This window comes from Pecten maximus, chromosome 4 (genome assembly GCF_902652985.1).
Source record: "Pecten maximus chromosome 4, xPecMax1.1, whole genome shotgun sequence".
NCBI lineage: Eukaryota > Metazoa > Mollusca > Bivalvia > Pectinida > Pectinidae > Pecten > Pecten maximus.
In genome coordinates, this window is record NC_047018.1 from 48,839,169 (window position 1) to 48,859,080 (window position 19,912).

The following is a 19,912-nucleotide window of genomic DNA, read 5'->3' on the forward strand; positions in this document are numbered from 1 at the left end:
ACAGCGGAAGAGATTTTGCATAAATGGTGACTCTGACCCCCGAACGGCCAAAGGGGTGGGGCCCAATAGGTGAAATAGAGGTAATTCCTTTAAATCGCTACTAGTCATAAAGTGATGAATGCATGTTCTATAAACAATTCTTGAGTTCTTTCAGACCTTAGAGAGTCTGGACTTCATTAATCTTTAGAGCAGTTTGGATTCCCACACTACAACCATATATAGCATTGTTAGAGTTTTACAAATAAACAAAATGAATATGAACATTATTTCGACATTTGGTCTAATCCAACCAGGTGAGCGATACAGGCCCCATGGGCCTCTTGTTTTTCGTTGTGTCTTCTGTAAATAAATGCTAGCATTCCAAAGCTCTCTAAGCCGAAAGTAACTGGCGGCCATTGTTTAACCTACAACACTTGGAGCTGTATTCCTATACTGACCGAATCACTGTAAATTGTAGTATACAGTCTCATGAATACAATTTGGTTTACTAACGACATATAGACAAATGCAACACAGAATGTAATATATATATATTATTAAGATAAAATGCAAAACATGGACAAGGAAGTATAATGCTTTTATTTTCATTACAGAATGGCAGGAACAATACCTTTGGCAAGTGATAAAGTCATTCCAGAGACCAAAGATGATGGAATGGCAGACTCCCCGACTGATCTGGACATTTGTGATGATTTAGAGATGATACCCATAGCTGGAGCTGCAACCATCAACACAACCACTTCCATAACAGGTATTTCGCCAAGTACCAATCTAGTTGATGACCCGCCAGAGAACACAGTTTGTTTGGAAGAAGCTGACAATTCTGTACATCCTAATCCTACCAGTGATGTTCTTAATGACATGGATCCAGTATTTTGCAGTATTTTGATATCAGTACAACTCCTTATAGATCAACGTGCCGATTTCAATGAAACTTCACACAATTATGGAGGACCATGCATGTGTAGATGTACATCTCACTTTCTTTTTCTCAAAATTATGGTTGCTATGGCAACTGGTCACTATATTACCGGTGTAGCATGGTATTTATTAACAGTTCCAATTCATCATTGACTCGTGCAGATTGCAGGGGTATTAGGCAGCCATTCTGGCGACAGTTCTAGTTATTTATAGATTAAACTGATCCATATTCAAAATGATGAATTATTAAATTTATTAAAAATGATTTTTTTTTTATTATTAATTGTCAATCTTTGTAGGTGTTCCTCATGGAGGATGGGTATACTTACATAATACCTGCAGCTTGGACCAGTTCCTTAATGCACTGTACCTGGTATGCCGGTTCACACCAATCCGAAATCAGCTAGAGGACTTAGCACACAGATTCCCTGAACCATACCAAGTATGTATTTTTTCTATAATAAGTTCATAACAAGCTATATTGTATTCTTTAACATTTATGCATTATTTACATGTAAATCTGTATTTTTTTCACTTTTTGTTTTCACAAATTATTCAGATGCAACATATGGTATCCAACAATACGTTTTACAATAATTGCACATTTATAACCCTACTTTATAATAGTTCCATTGTAATATGGCCACTGACCCATATATGATGCAATGTTAACTATTATATGATAAATAAACTGAGTTCATAAAACCCATTTTTATTGAAAGATGTACATGTAAATTGATCTGAAAGCAAAACTTTAAACAGCCAACATATACTGAAACGAAAAAGAAACGCAACATGGGAAATTGTGATTAATTTTGTATTAAATATACATATCTGTATAAAAATCGCGGAAATAAACATGCACCCTGCCTAACACCCATACCAATCTTCAAAATCACCCAAGTGTGACTAGAGACCTATGCACTTCCGGCGCGGTAAAAACATCAAAAACCGTGCCTGTACAAACATATGCGTTCTTTTTTCATTCAAACCAGTATCAATTCATCACTAACATTGAGCCACATCATCGCCAATACTTTTGCAAACAATAATTCCTTTTACAATTATGCCACGGTTATCAAAGGTTGATAGAGGACGTGCTATAGCGATGCTTCTGGCAGGGAACACGCAACTTCACGTCGCTCGACAATTCAGAGTTCACAAATCGACTATTAGTCGATTAGTTTCACGTCTTAACGCAACAGGAAGAGTCGGTGACCAGCCGAGATCAGGACGTCCACGCGTAACGTCGCGACGTCAAGACCGGGTTCTTAGGTTGGCACACCTGCGTAACAGGAGATTAACGGCCGCTGAAACGGCAAGGAATACGATTGGTAATCATAACCGTCGAATTCATCCCCAAACAGTGATCAACAGACTGCGTGAGGCTAATTTGCGTGCAAGGCGACAGTACGTTGGTTTACCACTAACACCGCAACGTCGAGCACGTCGTATGCAATGGGCAACGGCACATATGCCCAGACGTTTTCCTATGAGACGTTGGAGGTCTATGCTCTTCACCGATGAATCTCGATTCACGTTATTTCGAGCAGATGGCCGTCAACGTGTGTACCGGCGTCGAGGCGAACGTTTTGCTGACGCCTGTGTTTTGGAACACGACCGATTTGGGGGTGGATCAGTTATGGTTTGGGCGGGAATCTCCCATGGTTTGAAGACGCCTTTGGTGATAGTCAATGGGAATTTAACGGCCGTACGCTATCGGGATGAGATCCTTAGGCCCCATGTTGTGCCGTTTGTTAGGCAGCATCATCTAACCTTTCAGCAAGATAACGCGAGACCACACGTTGCAAGAGTCTGTAGAGACTTTCTTGCGACACAGAACATTGTTCCTATAGATTGGCCTCCATATAGCCCCGACCTGTCCCCAATCGAGCATTTGTGGGATGAATTAGACAGAAGAATTCGAAATCGCCGTAACCCCCCAAATACCCTCCCTCAGTTAGCAAATGCACTCGTCCAAGAATGGAATAACATTCCAATACGGAAAGTCAATGCCCTGATGAACTCAATGCAACAAAGAATTAGAGATGTGATAACTGTTCGAGGAGGACACACACGATATTAGGGCACGGTTTCAAAACTGCTGCCATTTCAACTTGGATTCACGTAGGGTACTACCAATCATGACCTTCTAGCAAAGTGACCTGTTCTTAAAAATCTCTAAACATTTAAAGGATGTTACATCAATATTCAATATTAACTATTACATATGAAATTTAAACATAATGCTCACAAGTATTATTTTATTAAACCTACAATTTGAAGTTGCGTTTCTTTTTCGTTTCAGTATATATATGTATGCTAACACAATGCATTTCACCAATATTTTGTTTTAAATATCTACCAAAATATCATCAAAGGTTGTTTGAAAGACGAAGATAGTTACTTTAACATTAAATTAAAGATTGTTTAACCGATCATTATAAATGTAACAGGGGATGCTATTTGGTATCCAAGTTATGTCATCAAAATAAACAAAGGCTCTGTATTTAAAACTAACCATTACAATCAAAATTAATTGAAACAATATACATGCACACTGTAACTAATGAGTTTTCCTAGTATCAACATGCAATTAAAGAATGTGTTCGAACTGTAACTTTGACGCAGCTATTTTTTTCTATATTTAGTGTCAAATGGCTGCATTAATTACATCTTTGCTATTATTGTGCACATTTTATGAATATCAAATTTATGTATCACCCAATCTAACTTGAAAGTCTTCCCATTTTTTTGCTCTCTTAAATATGAGTTACATGACTGATGTCAATGTTGTATATATGGATATATACACACAAATAGATCTGATCCTCATACCAACAAGAAAACTTTTCAGTACTGCTTGATTCCTTTTATATATATTTGTGTTTATTGTTTCGTAAATATTTTTTTCATTTGGAAATTGTGGTTGTCATGGTAACAAGGTCACTATACACAGTTTTGTGTAATGTCCAATAGCTCATCTTTTCTTATGTCAGTTTCATTTAAACTTGGTCACATGGTGTAATTTATTATATCTCCCCTTCGAATGAAGGGAGACTTATTGCAGTTGTTCTTCTCTTTCTCTCTCTCATTGGATGATTGCCTCAAGGTCAAAGGTCAAGTAAGTGCAAATTTTGTCTGGGCTATACCTTTTTAACCATTGAGGATATTTTTATGAAACTTGCAGTATATGCTTGTGTCATCTGAAACCGATGTGCAATGCACTATTGTTAGGTTACTTTGATGTCAATCTCAAGGTCAAAGTGCAAATTTTTCTAATGATATCTATCCAGTGATAACTTTTCAACTGTTAAAGAAGTTTTAATAAAAAGTTGCCGTAAACCTTTATCTATCCACTGAAAAACGGCAGTGCCAGCTTGATCTACAGGTCAAAGGTCAATTGATTGCAAAAAGAATCAATGCATAGTAATGAACAACGGGGGACATTCAATTGTTTTTGTTCACCAAAACAATCTCTGGTTCATGCCTATAATTTGATACATCAGTTGTTTCCAGAAACATAATAATGGCAATATAATCGACGGTTTTGATTGATTTGTCAAAATGAAGATATTGTCTTATTCAAAATTGGTATATATGTGTAGTAAAGGCTCTGAGGGATAGAAATACAATGGTACTATTTTCCAAAACAATAGATTTAATTTAGTTGCCATGATTGATAGCCATATTTTGGCTTACAGTTGCAGTTGTCTTTAGTGGAAGTTAGTGATGTAATTTTAGTGATGAGAACTGATTGACATTGTTTTACTTACAGCGTCTTTGGAGAGCACTTCTTCTGTGTGAGGAAGGACAATCCCCCAGTGCAAAGTTTGAGCTAGTGCCTAAGCTCGACTTGTACAATTGTGAAGGTCTTACGATAATGCCATTGATAGAAAGACAGCTACGTCATTGGTTTACATCATTTTGCCAAAGATGTGAAGGTTGGACTGATCCATCACAATATCTCTGTGATGTGCGTCTGTCTGAATTTAATCCGTAAGTTTATATTTATCATGTCATCTCTGCAGCGACATCTAGTGACAATAAGATGTAAATTAGGTATGAACATATTTTGTAATCATGTTTAGATGTTTAGCAGGAAGGAGCAGGTCAGAGGTTAAACAATCTTAATCTTGGTATATTAAACATCAGTATGGAGACAGGATTATGCCAAACTGATGCAAGTTGAAGGCAATCTTATTTTGGCATAAAATAGATTTGGATTTTGGCAAAGTGTAGGAAAATTTTAAGCAGATTATGGCATGCCGTCAGTTCTGCATACACTTTTGATTTCTGGAAATATCTTCCTACATTTTTCAGTCAAAAATCCAAATGGCTCAGCCCAGGTCAGGAGAGGAAGCATTCCTTTCTATAAGGAATGTAGGGAATCTTAAACAAAAATATTTATACAACCAGTGACAAATCTCTAGAGATTCTCAAAGAACCAACTTCCTGCTACATCCATGTATGACATCGATATTGCAATGGTAACATCCCCAGGAGGCTGGGATTCAAATTTATACAAATGATTGGGCTGACACCTCTCCCTTGGGGCTTAGCATCATTTCCCCATCCTTGAATACCCTTTTTTTTTTTTTGATCTGTGAAACCATTCAGATCCCCACCCCATAATCATATATAGCTTTGCTGGGCATCAAGAGATGAACACAATCCTGATGTAAGAATAGACCCAGGGTTCTTTCGCCACCCCAAGGGACTTATAGGTCCTTTAAATACAATCATGTTGAATGTTTACTTTGTTTTTGGGTTATAGCTTTGAAGCAGTTGAGATCCCCACAATATAATCATACATCAACAAATAATGCTATTAGCAAATGGAACATAAACATTATTTTGATGTTTGCTCAAATAAACCAACCAGGTGAGCAATACAGACCCTCTGGGCCTCTTGTTGGACTGTCAAGTTACTGTCTCGTGCACTGTTGACAACTGTCTGCTACTAGAAAACCAAAGTCGAAGTTAACGTTGCCATGTCAAACAATCCTGAATAATACAGTTGTACTTCTCATTGTGATTGCACGACTACATAGTACAGAGTCAGGGGCATGTATCAATCTATGTATTACGTAGATACTACACTTATTTGCTGTTACAAAATACCTACAACCTAATTACTCAAGTTCGAATAGACATAGGGAAATTATGAAGCAAACTGAACCATGATCTTTTGAACCATTATTTTGGTTAGCCGTGGTATTCCTATGGTTCATGTTTATTAGCTCACCTGGCAATAGTCCTGCATCTGTCGTTCTGGGCTGGAGGGGCGGGGCCCAATAAAGGAAATTCAGGTAATTCGTCTTAAATCCCAACTAGTCCTGAATGCCTCAATCAATTTTGATGAAATGGTCTGGAGCATTATTAGGCAAAGGAGATCAAACATTGTATAAACAGAGGGTGTGACTCCCCTGGGGCTGGAGAAGCGGGGCTAAATAGGGGAAGTTGAGTTATATCCTCTAAATCCCCACTTGTCCTCAATACCTGGATGGATTTTGATGAAATTTGGTCTGAAGCATTATTGACCAAATGAAATACATGTTGTATAAATGAAGGATGTGGCACTTTTGGGGTGGGAGACCAATAGGGGAAATATAGAAATATAGAGAATGTGTCAAGAATGACACAATTTGGTGCAAGAATCGGAGATCATAGTGATTACATTGAGGGTGTTGATCTCATTTCCCCTAAACAACACATAGATAATGTTGTCAATGGTTCTGGTGTTAAATTTCTGGATTTTTGTATAGATTGGCATATTTGTGCTCTTAATGGCAGAATTGGTTCAAATGACTACACATGTATCTCTACCAAAGGTAAATCAGTTATTATGAATGAGGAATCGCAAACTCTTTTAGCTCGGTCAATCTTCCTTTTTATGAAAAGGATGACGAGGATGGGGGTTGTGCAACTAGTCGGTAGGGATTGGCCGAACCACTCTTGCACTTCTCCCACCCTCGTATATAGGTTCTATATTTTGCATGTTCATGTACAATAATATGTTCTGGACCTTAAGTGTCTCGTAAGTCAGATTTGGCTGGGCATGTTTTACAAATATGTTTGTTATACCCCCGCAACGAAGTTAGGGGGGTATACTGGAATCAGGTTGTCTGTCCGCCCGTCCGTCCGTCCATCCGTCCATCCGTCCGTCCGTCCGTCTGTCTGTAGACGCATTTTGTCCGGACATCTCCTCCTAAACCAATGGGCCAATTCCGATGAAACTTCACACAAATATTAATGATCATGTGTAGATGTGCATGCCACTTTATTTTTCTCAAAATTATGGTTCCTATAGCAACTGGTCACTATAAACAGGTTTTCCGATAAGAACCATAACTTTAAGTTTGTCCGGACAACTCTTCCTAAACTAAATGAAACTTCACACAAATATAGAGGACCATGTGTAGATGTGCATGCCACTTTTTTTTCAAAATTATGGTTGTTATGGCAACTGGCCACTATATTACTGGGTTATCTTAGTTAGCCTCTAATTAACAGTTCCAATTCACCATTGATTCGTGCAGATTGCAGGGGTATTAGACAGCCATCTTGGCGACAGTTCTAGTTGAGTCCTGTGAAAAACATGTTGTAAAATATGTGTGACACGTAAATAAAACATTTTATTACTACTTATTATTTACTGATATGAGAGTATTTTGCCATGATTACTGAAATATCCAGATAAGCAATGCAGACCCTCTAGGCCTCTTGTTTATTCTGTGGTCAGTGGAATCAAAGGTGACAGTTCCAAGGTGAATTTGATTTTTTTTTCTGTCTCAAACTGGTAGACTTTATAAAGAGAGGGATCAGTACTAAAAACATACATGAAAAGTGTGAAGCATTAGGCATTCCAGACAAGTTTGTTAGTGTAAAATGTCTGTTACTCTGTATGAAAAGTTCCTTGAAAAACTAATTTAGATCTTGTTAAGGCCGTACTTGAATTTGGTTTCACTAGTTAGCTAGGGTATGTTATTGTTTGTGTTATTTTATACTCATTCACTTATTGTTGTGCACCCTGTTATATGATTTATTTTATATATATTTACAGGGAAGAAGGTCTCCAGGAAGCCTTGAGGTCTGCCTTTTCACGTCCAAATAGGACATGCAGTCGACAAAGGTATGTTATTTTTAGCTCAATGTCTCCCTTTAAACAACTTCTTCTCAATGAAGTCCAGAGACCTGATGTTCGGCCTGTAGCATGCTGGGGTGAAGGGCTATCGATTTTGTTCAAATGTACATGGTGTATTTTGAGACTGATCAGTAAAACAAGTCTGAGCTGATATGAGCATGTAATTCTAAGTTTTGAATATAGTGCTTAGTTTAATGTGCCCGCCGTGATGGTATACCCTGCCCTGTCTACATCAGCATTCTACGCCTCCAGAGTCTGTTTATCAGACCCAGGTGTTTTTAACCCACCATCATCAGATGGTGGGCTATTCAAATCGCCCTGCGTCCGTGGTCCGTCCGTCCCTCCATCCGTAAACAATTCTTGTTATCGCTATTTCTCAAAGTACTGAAGGGATCTAAAATTTCATATATAGGTTTCTCTTGGTTTCTAGTTATGCATATTGCATTTTGAGACCAATCGGAAAACAATATGGCCGACAGGCAGCCATCTTAGGTTTTGACAATTGAAGTTTGTTATTGCTATTTCTCAGAAAGCACTGAATTGATCTTTCTCAAATTTCATATGTAGGTTCCTCTTGGTGCTAACATTAGTTATGCATATTGCATTTTGAGACCAATCGGAAATCAAGAAGGCCGACAGGCAGCCATCTTGGATTTTGTCAATTGAAGTTTGTTATCACTATTTCTCAGAAAGTGTTGACGGGATCTTTTTCAAATTTCATAAGTAGGTTCCCCTCGGTGCGTAGTTATGCATATTGCATTTTGAGACTAATCGGAAAACAACATGGCCGACAGGCAGCCATCTTGGATTTGGACAATTGAAGTTTGTTATCGCTATTTCTCAGAAAGTGCTGAAGGGATCTTTCTCAAATTTGATATGTAGGTTCCCCTTGGTGGGTGGTTATGCATATTGCATTTTGAGACCAATCGGAAAACAATATGGCCGACAGACAGCCATCTTAGGTTTTGACAATTGAAGTTTGTTATTGCTATTTCTCAGAAAGCACTGAATTGATCTTTCTCAAATTTCACATGTAGGTTCCTCTTGGTGCTTACATTAGTTATGCATATTGCATTTTGAGACTAATCGGAAAACAACATGGCCGACAGGCAGCCATCTTGGATTTGGACAATTGAAGTTTGTTATCGCTATTTCTCAGAAAGTGCTGAAGGGATCTTTCTCAAATTTGATATGTAGGTTCCCCTTGGTGGGTGGTTATGCATATTGCATTTTGAGACCAATCGGAAAACAATATGGCCGACAGACAGCCATCTTAGGTTTTGACAATTGAAGTTTGTTATTGCTATTTCTCAGAAAGCACTGAATTGATCTTTCTCAAATTTCATATGTAGGTTCCTCTTGGTGCTTACATTAGTTATGCATATTGCATTTTGAGACCAATCGGAAAACAATATGACCGACAGGCAGCCATCTTGGATTTGGACAATTGAAGTTTGTTATTGCTATTTCTCAGAAAGTGCTGAAGGGATCTTTCTCAAATTTTATATGTAGGTTCCCCTCGGTGCCTAGTTATGGATATTGAATTTTGAGACTAATCGGAAAACAACATGGCCGACAGGCAACCATATTGTATTTTGACAATTGAAGTTTGTTATCGCTATTTTACAGAAGGTACTGAAGGGATAGAACAATCTGCCACAAAATATCATTCAAAACCTTGACATAACATCATTCAAACCAGGGCACACACACACGATAAAATCCTAAAACAATCACACAAGTGTTTTTAACCTGAGCTCTCTCTTATCTAAAAGCTGGTAGCTAGATGGGGCGCTACATCAAATGTATAAATATCTTTTCAATGGCTAATGATAATGATAATTTGTGAAGCGCTTATAGGCATGGGATCCTCAAAAGTTTGAAAAGAAAGGCCTCATTAATTTTACAGGTAATCTAGGACCTTCATATTACAGTCAAACCTCGATGATTCGAACTTCGTTGATTCGAATTTCTCGCTGTATCGAACTTTTTGCTTGGTCCCGAATTTTTTCACTATATAACACTACTAACGAAACTATGTATGATTCGAATTTTTATAAATCGAAGTTTTCGATGTATCGAACTTTTTTCATGACCCGTTAGCTATGATATTATAGGTAATTGACATCTCATGATTCGAACAAAAAATTTACCTGTACTGACCACTGGACAGGTGTTTGTCGTGACCCCTGCGGCAAGATTTCACACCTCTCCCCCAAATGCCCTGACTGACAATAGGGATAACGATAGCGTGTGTTGTCACTCTCGGTCATGGAGTTAATTAATAATCAGACCAAATTGATAGATAAAAGGTGTATTTAGAAGCCATGACATTTAATCACTCCGGTAAAACATTTCGGTAGTCGTCTCTGATAATCTCCGCCGCCATTGAAATCAGCGGTCGGTGAGTAAATTTTACGGAACTGTAAAACAACCGGACCAATTTTAAACACAAACAATTAGCGATAGCTTCACTCATATTCAAAGTGTCACGTTTCAAACTTATACATAAATATCCAAGTAAATCGATTATTTGTCATTCAATCATGCATTCTCCAACCGATCGGCATTCCGTATTTTATATGCACATAACGTAAACGCACGTGTCTTTAGCAGAAAAGCCTAATGACTTACGTAAGTGTGCATTGTACTTCTTTTGCTTTATCTGTTAAACGCGATATAACTGTTTTTTAACTGATACATATTTTGTTTAATTAATAAAATGCTTAGGTATAATTACTGATAAGAATTTTTATTTTGTTGTGTTTGAGGTAGATAAATTAACTAAACTTTTCGATGTGAGCCTGACAGGCGACGATCAACACGAAGACACTGAGGACATGTAACTTTAACTGATATGGTCATTATCAAGAAAACATCGATCTATTGTCAACCATGAATAATTCGAAGTCCCGCTGTTTCGAAGTTTTTCTGTTAGTCCCTTGAACTTCGAAACATCGAAGTTTGACTGTACATCTACAACTACGTATACATTAACCCATTGAAGATGTCAAATAAGATTACCTGAGTACCTATTCTGACAATTAGCTGCCAAGACGAACTTGCAATCAAAAGTAGATATGAATTTCTTTTCTTGCCAATATTTTGTCCTAGTCCTAATCGGGTATTGGTGATGTTCCATACAAAGTTGACCATGTCCCCACTAAACAAAAGCAGTTAAAATAATTTGTTTTCGTTTGTGTCTTCAGTACTTTCAGTACTTTGATTGTAAGTATGATATTACTGGTTGAATATGTTTTGTCTTGCTGGGATTATAGGTGTGGAGGTCGTGCAAACACCAGAGTAGAATTTGAATTGAGAAACCCTCCAATGTTCCTCGCCATCAATCTCTACCGTATCCACCACCTCATACCCAACTCAGGAAGCATCAATTTTACTGAGGTTGTGGAGCTGTTTGAAGAAAGGTATGGTTAAAATAAATTGTCATATTGGATTGACGAGGCCATAAGGATGTACTGAAATAGAAAATTGTTTCAGGTTGGTAGAAAATAGGGCAATGCAAGATTTGGGGTTTTCAGGAAAATGAGATCATGGACATTCATATGCTGTCCCTCAGTTGCTCTTGATACCATGGCAACCATCTTGAAAAACACATTTTAAACTTCTTCTCCAGTTCCACTGGTGCCATTGAGCTGGAAATCGGTGAGGATGTTAAGGACGGACAGCCAATAAAGTGTTGTTATTTTTCGGCTTCGTAAAACCTTTGACATGGCAGCCACGGCGGCCATTTTGTAACATGATTGCGCAATCATGGTTCTTCTAAACATCACCTATTTCAAACTTCTTCTCAAATTCCATCAGTGGGATTCAGCTCTAACTTACCAGAAATGATCCTGAGATGGTCCTGACCAAGTGTTGTCATTTTTCAGGTCGGTCAGAAATCCAAGATGGCCGCCATGGCAACCATCTTGAAAAACACATTTTAAACTTCTTCTCCAGTTCCGCTGGTGCCATTGAGCTGGAAATTGGTGAGGATGTTAAGGAAGGAGAGCCAACAAAGTGTTGTTATTTTTTCAGCCTCGTAAAAACTTTGACATGGCAGCCATGGCGGTCATTTTGTAAAATGATTGCGCAATCATGGTTTTTCTCAACAACACCTATTTAAAACTTCTCAAATTCCACCAGTGGGATAGAGGTCTTACTTACCAGAAATGGTCCTGAGATAGTCTTGATCAAGTGTTGTTGATATTTTTCGGGTTGATCACAATTCCAAGATGGCCACCATGGCCCACAGTGCCACTATACCTGCTACAGAGAATGCATACTACAATAGTATAAAGGTCTTTAATTTAGAGTCAGATGACCGTTAAGGCCCCTGGGCCTCTTGTTACATATCATGTCTGATTCTGTACGAATAGAGTGGAGACCATACAATAAAGGTCCTAAAACTGGCAAATATTAGAACCTCCTCATAATGGATGACTTTCTGTTTAAAGGTATATGATATTCCTCTTCACCCTGGCCCAACCAGAAGCCTTGGAAAATGGATTGTTCATCCCAGGTCACTACATGTCCTATGTCTTCCGACCAGAACGAGGTGGAGAATTTGGCAGAGATGGGAGACCAGTAGGAAACTGGTTTTTTTACCCCAATAATTTACATGGGGACATGGAGCCTTGGACACCTGGCCAAGCAGACCCTGCAGGAACCAATCCTAGTTATATTTACCTCATTCGGATTCCTCCTTCCTCTTCTGGAGGAGCCACTTCTGGTCAGGAAGAAGAGGGTCCAACAAGGTACGACAATTGCGAAACAAGTTACGGTAAACATCTGGTTAGTTCGAACAAAATTAAATAAATATTGACGAACCTGTTTGAATTAAGCGCGAGTCGAACTATCGGAGTCGATATCGGCGAAAATCTCGGCAGGGTGAAATCATTAGATACAAACACATCCATTGTAAATCTGATGTGTAAATAAATGTATATAAATATGTATATTTTCACAAAATGATAAGTGACGCTCACTGTGGGCAGAGACAAATATATACGATGGCCGATATCAGCCGTCACGTTACTCGCATTTATGTGATGCGAGTAACCTGACATAGTAAAAATCACATGACGGGTTACTAGCATGTGATGCGAGTAACCTGACATAGAAAAAATCACATGACGGGTTACTCTCATCAGGTAATTGTTCGCAACATTGAAGTAGGCGACAATACACATGCAAACCCATTAACATTCCAGGGTTAACACGTGTTTCACATCAACATAGCAAATTAATACTTACCTTTGATTTATGAATGTGTCAGTGTTTTCGTTGTTTTTTAATCCTACAAGAGAGAACAGACTTTACTTTTCTACAGTCGCCATGATAACCTCTTTTGAAAGGTGTAGTAAAACTATACTCTGGAATGTTAATGGGTTTTGTAAGTGTACAGTCATCTCATTCGCGACTGTGTACAGTTACACGCGTCACATGCTAGTAACATGCCATGTGATTTTTACTATGTCAGGTTACTCGCATCGAATAAATGCGAGTAACGTGACGGCTGATATCGGCCATCGTAAATATACGCCTACCATGTATAAAAACAACTGCCATATACTTAGCTCGACTTCGCTTGGTTGTGTAGGTTCTTTTTTCATCTAAGTTACAGGACGTACGCCGCTAAAGAGTTAGAAATGTCTCTCCAGTTTGTATTGGTATAATGAAAACGGTTTAGTATGATCGAGGTTAAGGGATTGCAAGTTTCTGGTATACTTTGTCCTTCCATTTCCCTCGTCCAAGCCTATTTCCCTCGTTCATACCTATATTTCCCTCTCAATGCTCATTTCCCTCGTTCACGCCATTTCCCTCGTCCATGCCTATTTCCCTCTCAATACCCATTTCCCTCGTCCGTGCTATTTCCCTCGTTCATACCTATTTCCCTCTCAATGCTCATTTCCCTCGTTCACGCCATTTTCCTCGTCCATGCCCATTTCCTCGTCCATGCCTATTTCCTTCGTCCATGCCTATTTCCCTCTCCATGCCTATTTCCTTCGTCCATGCCTATTTCCCTCGTCCATGCACTTCTTTCCTCTCTGTGCCTATTTCCCTCATCATTGCCGATCGACAATGCCTACCATATGAGGAGCGGAGACATGGGTAAAGATAGTAGTCTATGGACTACCACATCTACATTCAGGATAATTATAAACAAGAAATATCTTTAAAAAAGATAAACAGCATAGTTTTAATGCTGGTGGTTATAATGTAAAACTACTGGTGAAATAAACTAACGAACTACATTGTAATTAATAAATGCGCAGTTTCAGCACGGATAACAAAATTATATCAGTTTGAATCATTTTTGGTGATAATAAGACTGCAAATGTGTCATTTGAATAGATGCATCCACTTATTCAGTTCCAGTTCTTTCCAGTTATGTTTCTGTGCTGTCCCAATGTTCACAGCCAATCCCTATTTCCAGCTTGACCACTCGATTTAGTTGGGAATCCCCCTCTAAATTTAGCGCGGAAATTATTTTTAAATCATTACGTGACGGTTTTGAAACCGTGGCAACACAAACACACGATAGTTTACAAGGCGATATCTATATTCCATCTGGGTTAGTTGGATAACAATATTATACAGTGGTTTAAATGTTAAATAACACGTTCTATATATATTACGGCACACATATTTATGTGTAAATAAGTGTAAACACTGTTTGTACTGGTACCGAGTTTGTCTTAATATTACCGAGTTTGTCTTAATATTACAGAGTTTGTGTAAATATCACCGAGACTGTCGTGACCTAATATCAAACAATCAAGCAGAATACGAGCGGCGTCCGTATTACTGCTGTTTTCATGTTTGAACTGTTACAATCTATTGTACTGCTTCCCAAGTTTAATTCTAGGATTGTGTTTGACCCATTTTCTTATTATCCTCTTCATTGCGGAAGCTGTTATCGTTTCAACCGCAGTCGATTTATATTGAAAGCCACTTTTGTTTCCATGTGTTTTAGTTTGTTGTGCGCATGCGTTTATCGTACATGTCACAAAATTTGCATATTCAGAGTGATAACCTTTTAATAATTGATAATTGATGTTTTTATGTACATACATCATCAAATTCGAATGGTTATTGTTCAGAAGGTTATTTTTTTTAAAAGATATAACAAATAATATGATAAAAAATACAAAATAAAGATTGGTTTATCGTGAGGTCCCTTTAACTTTGTTTCGTTTTTAACTGTATATCTGCATTTTGCATTAACCGCTACATTGACCAATCACATACTTCATCTTGACCAGTAACGCCACCTGTCGCGTCATATCCGGGGCCAAAACAAAATTAGATGGATATATGCCGAAAAAGTGACAGTTAAGGGAGCTGACACGGTATAATGTCTATTGTCTTACTTGATTTGTCCATTTACTATACAATTTAGTTTGTCTAATATACACTGCTATTACGCAATGCCCGCCAAGTGTGCAATGTATTGATTGTTATATGTACTGACGAGCTTTGAAACTCAAAGTTAATAACATTCGGTAAAAATGACACCCCCCTGTAACTAATTCTCAAATATCACTCCTAAACGAGCAATGCTAAGAAAACTAATTTTCGATCAGAACAGTATAAGCAATTTGGACTGAACTGCCAGAACATGTAGTGTCAGCAATAAATACTAATTCTTTAAAAGATAAGTTGGACAACCACTGGAAAAATAAAGAATTTTATTTCAATTATACAGCTACAGTCAGAACGTTATATATGGTATCTAATATATTGATTTATTAAGTATCTTTATTTTGAGTCTGATATAAAGGACTTTATGTAATTATCTATATCTGTCAACTTTCAGAAATTGAAATGTGGGAGAAAGTGCGCGAACGACATTTTCGACCCTTCAGCTGACTTGTATATTGTATCGCGTCGCTCATTATTAAAATTAAAGTCTATTGGATAGTATTTTAACATAAAACAAGGACACAACAGTCTCTTAATGATTATAAAGTTTATTTAAAGGTAGATAATATGAAGTCAACACATCAAGAAATACTTGAGCTTATCAATGTATCATACCAATTCTAGATGAATGTCATTCAATAAATAATGAGATTCACATACTAATCAAACTTTAAATAAACTTAATTATGTGTTTCTAAAAACCTTTCTTTAATATGATCCATTATCTCTTTAACTATTGTTGTTCTTTCAAATTCTTACTAAACTTGTAACATTTCCTATCATATAATTATTACTCATATCACATGTACACGTCTCTGTCTCTATGGAATAATGGTGTAAATAGAGTGTCTACACACATTCCATTACGTTCATTTTTTTAACCAAAAATATTGCGAAGTTTACAAAACACCCCAGAAAACTACAACTATTCATTCCTACAGATACAGAGCATAGTTTGATCGTTTTTATATTGTGTCGTTTTTATAATTCACGGAGGAATAATTATATCTTCGATCATCTATGTTTGTTCTTTTAAAATAAACTCGGTTGAACAGATTGATTTGATTTTTATATCGTTATTTTTTGGGTTGAATAGGTCATTATGGTTGAACCATTCTGGAAGCCAGAGACCTATATTTAGTATAGGCCTAAAGGTCTATCTCTGATCACAGGTGCCTGCATGACTCTTTATAAAATATGCACTCTTATACAGTGTATGTTATTAAGGCAGGCCCCTGTGGCTGCATAACCCCTAGCTTGTTCTTCTTTGGCGGGGTAATCATCGTCAATAAACATGAATAGCCGCATAATTAACGTTAAACCTGAATAGCCGCATAATTAACAATAAGCTACATGTATCTTATGACATAACGTACGTACTTCCATTTCTCCGGGTAGCCATATGCATACGTACCTGGCTGTATTTAGTATAGCCTATATTAATACCGGGTATACCCTGTTAATGCCGGAGGTGTTCCGACTGCAAATTAACTTCCCTCGCTGGCCAGCCGCCTTGTAGGTAAAATATACCAGGAGGAATCAAGACCAAGGTAATTAAGATACACAGTGACACATTATCAGGTTGGGAAAACGACCAACTTGTATATTAGCGGTTAAAAACAATACCGAACAGATGCTACTCAGTAGGCCTACAGGAAGTCCATATATATGAATTCTTCTTCATCATTTTCCAATTCCATCAAAAATGACGATTACATTGGCAATCTGTTGGCGAAAAGGCTATAACATATTATCAGGTTGGGAAAACGACCTTCGCTCGTCGTTTTCCAATTCCGTCAAAAATGACGATTACATCACAGGGCATGTCATAGGTATTTCTGACTATTTTTTGTAATATAAAACTAGACATGCCCCTGTGATTACATTGGCAATCTGTTGGCGAAAGGGCTATAACTTTAACTATGTATACAGCGATTTATATATATTATTAAGATAAAATGCAAAACATGGACAAGGAAGTATAATGCTTTTATTTTCATTACAGAATGGCAGGAACAGTACCTTTGGCAAGTGATAATGTCATTCCAGAGACCAAAGATGATAGGATGGAAAATCATGTTCATGAGGGGATGGTAGAGTCCAGCCCACAACGTGAGGGAGTGATAGTAGAGTCCAGCCCACAACGTGAGGGAGGGGTGGTAGAGTCCTGCCCACAATGTGAGGGAGTGGCTCGGCCAGGTTCAGACAAGGAAGATCAATCACTCCTAGAAATCTCCCAGCCAACTTCTGTGAATGGGACAAGCAATAAGGAAAACTACATGGATATCATGTTGAGGCAAAAAAGAAGTCATTCTCCGATTAATAATGAGGATGTCATTCGTATCAGCAGTAATAATTGGATGACCAGCTCGACTGACATGGGCCCAGATAGTGATGAAGCAACATCATCAGAGGGTGAGGAACTCCAGTCAAACATTACATCCCGACCACCTGAAAACCGACCTCAAGGTAAATACAACAATTTTGGCAGTTTTACATTGGTATGATTTCCTTCTAGTGTTGTCTTTTAATATTAGTAATTATTCATAGATCAAACTCGTCTTTAATCAAAATAATAAATGATCAAATTTATTGAAATTGATATTTTGATAATTAATTGTCAATCTTTGTAGGTGTTCCTCATGGAGGACGGGTATACTTACGTAATACCTGCAGCTTGGACCAGTTCCTTAATGGACTGTACCAGGTATGCCAGTTCACACCAATCCGAAATCAGCTAGAGAAGTTAGTACGAAGATTCCCTGACGCATATGAGGTAATTCATGTTCTCGATAATTAGTTATAACAAGCTTATAATTGTGTTCTACGACATTCATACATTTTTTTACATGCAGGTCTTTTTTCTTTCTTTTTCATACTTTTTCATATCGATGTATTCAAAGATGTTAAATGCATTTTAGCAATATATACCCTTTTTTAATATCTAGCACAATATCCTTAAGTAGGGTTGTCCAATTGGATATAAACTACTAACCGGTTGATTGGAGCTTCGGTACAGTGTATGAACGGTTAACTGTTATGCGCAATCAGTATTTCATTCAATATGGAGGCAGAGCGAAATGTAATTTCTTCAGGACGCAAATAATTATTTGACTTTTTTTTTTAATTTTAAAGATAAATAAGAAGATTAAACTCTCAGAGTGTGGTAATAATGTCAAGTGTGTAACTTTTATTCTGAAGAAAAATACAGTTTATTTGTGTTTTTAATTGATACAAAATACTCTCTGTCCTAGGTGTAGCACCTTTAATTACAAACAATTGTGACTATGCCACTTGTAACTAATTCAAAGATTGGAAACGCGCAAGTTTTTATGTGATAGAGTTTAAGTTTATGCTGGGGAACCTCAAATCTTTTGAATAACATGAGATTAAAAACACAGGTAGATTTAGGTTCTGAGACACCCGAAAAAAACAAAACTTCACAGTTCTGGGTACATCAGTTCCGTTATAGAGCTTTTTTTCTGCTGCCGGTCTTATTGTAAACAAACTACGCAATCCTTTTTTCACCAGACCTTGTTGATCACATCATATTTCTAAACAGAAATTACATTCGAAATGGATGAATCATTTGATGATATGATTTTCATTTCGTTTGTTTTGGCAAGCGATACATGTATGGCTCATGCTTTTGAAGTTGAAATTTGAAAAGATGTGAGGTCACCAGTCCAACTACATCATGGGTTTTCCCTTGGTACTCCGGTTTCCTCTCACTGTAAGACCCCTCGCATGCTTCCCTCCTGGCCTATAAGCATGATTAATATTTATAAGTTAATTAATAACTTGTTTCTCAATTGCTATGAAATAAATAAAGTTTACAAATGAATATATCATCTAATTGAACTTAAAAGTTTTTACTTTTTTCACTCTCTTAAATATAGGTTATCAAAAAATGCTTTCAGTACAGCTTGATTCCTATGTTATATAATTGTCAAATCTCACTGTGTTGGATAGTTTGCCCATGTTAGATCGATAGATATATGCAAGAAAAAAATCTTTCTTGCATTAGCATTTCACATGCGTGGAGTATTATACGTTCAAGGAAGATAACTCTTACAACATCTCCTGCTTGTGTTCATATCTGTCAGCCGTCATTGGTGGTGGTGTAAGGTTTGAAATGTTGGACTTAATTGCAATTATATATATGTATTCTGTAAATACATGTATTGTACCAGCAAGATAGGATTTAACGATTGGACATTTAATTTAAGCCAAAATATCACTCCATTTGCTGCACAGGATTATTGTTACTAAACAGTGCAGGTTTGTCATTTGTCATTAAAATAATGGTAAAAACGAACCTCAAATAAAGGAATTAAAAAAAGTAAAATGAAGAAAATTGATGGTTGAGTTAATTGCCAGCAATTCGTTTGTGATATGAGAAAAATAGCCTTTCAT

General features: G+C 37.3%; 1 protein-coding gene across 1 annotated transcript in view; it reads left to right on the forward strand.

The window, feature by feature from the left end:
• The first annotated feature begins 594 nt into the window (after positions 1–594).
• Positions 595–19,912, forward strand: part of LOC117326603 — a 36,348-nt gene continuing 17,030 nt past the window's right edge. The window contains exons 1-8 of the mRNA XM_033883360.1: positions 595–880; positions 1,221–1,363; positions 4,700–4,920; positions 7,988–8,056; positions 11,347–11,493; positions 12,526–12,825; positions 17,502–17,965; positions 18,130–18,272. Coding sequence (XP_033739251.1) covers positions 595–880; positions 1,221–1,363; positions 4,700–4,920; positions 7,988–8,056; positions 11,347–11,493; positions 12,526–12,825; positions 17,502–17,965; positions 18,130–18,272 — 1,773 coding nt within the window. The remainder of the gene's footprint in view (positions 881–1,220; positions 1,364–4,699; positions 4,921–7,987; positions 8,057–11,346; positions 11,494–12,525; positions 12,826–17,501; positions 17,966–18,129; positions 18,273–19,912) is intronic.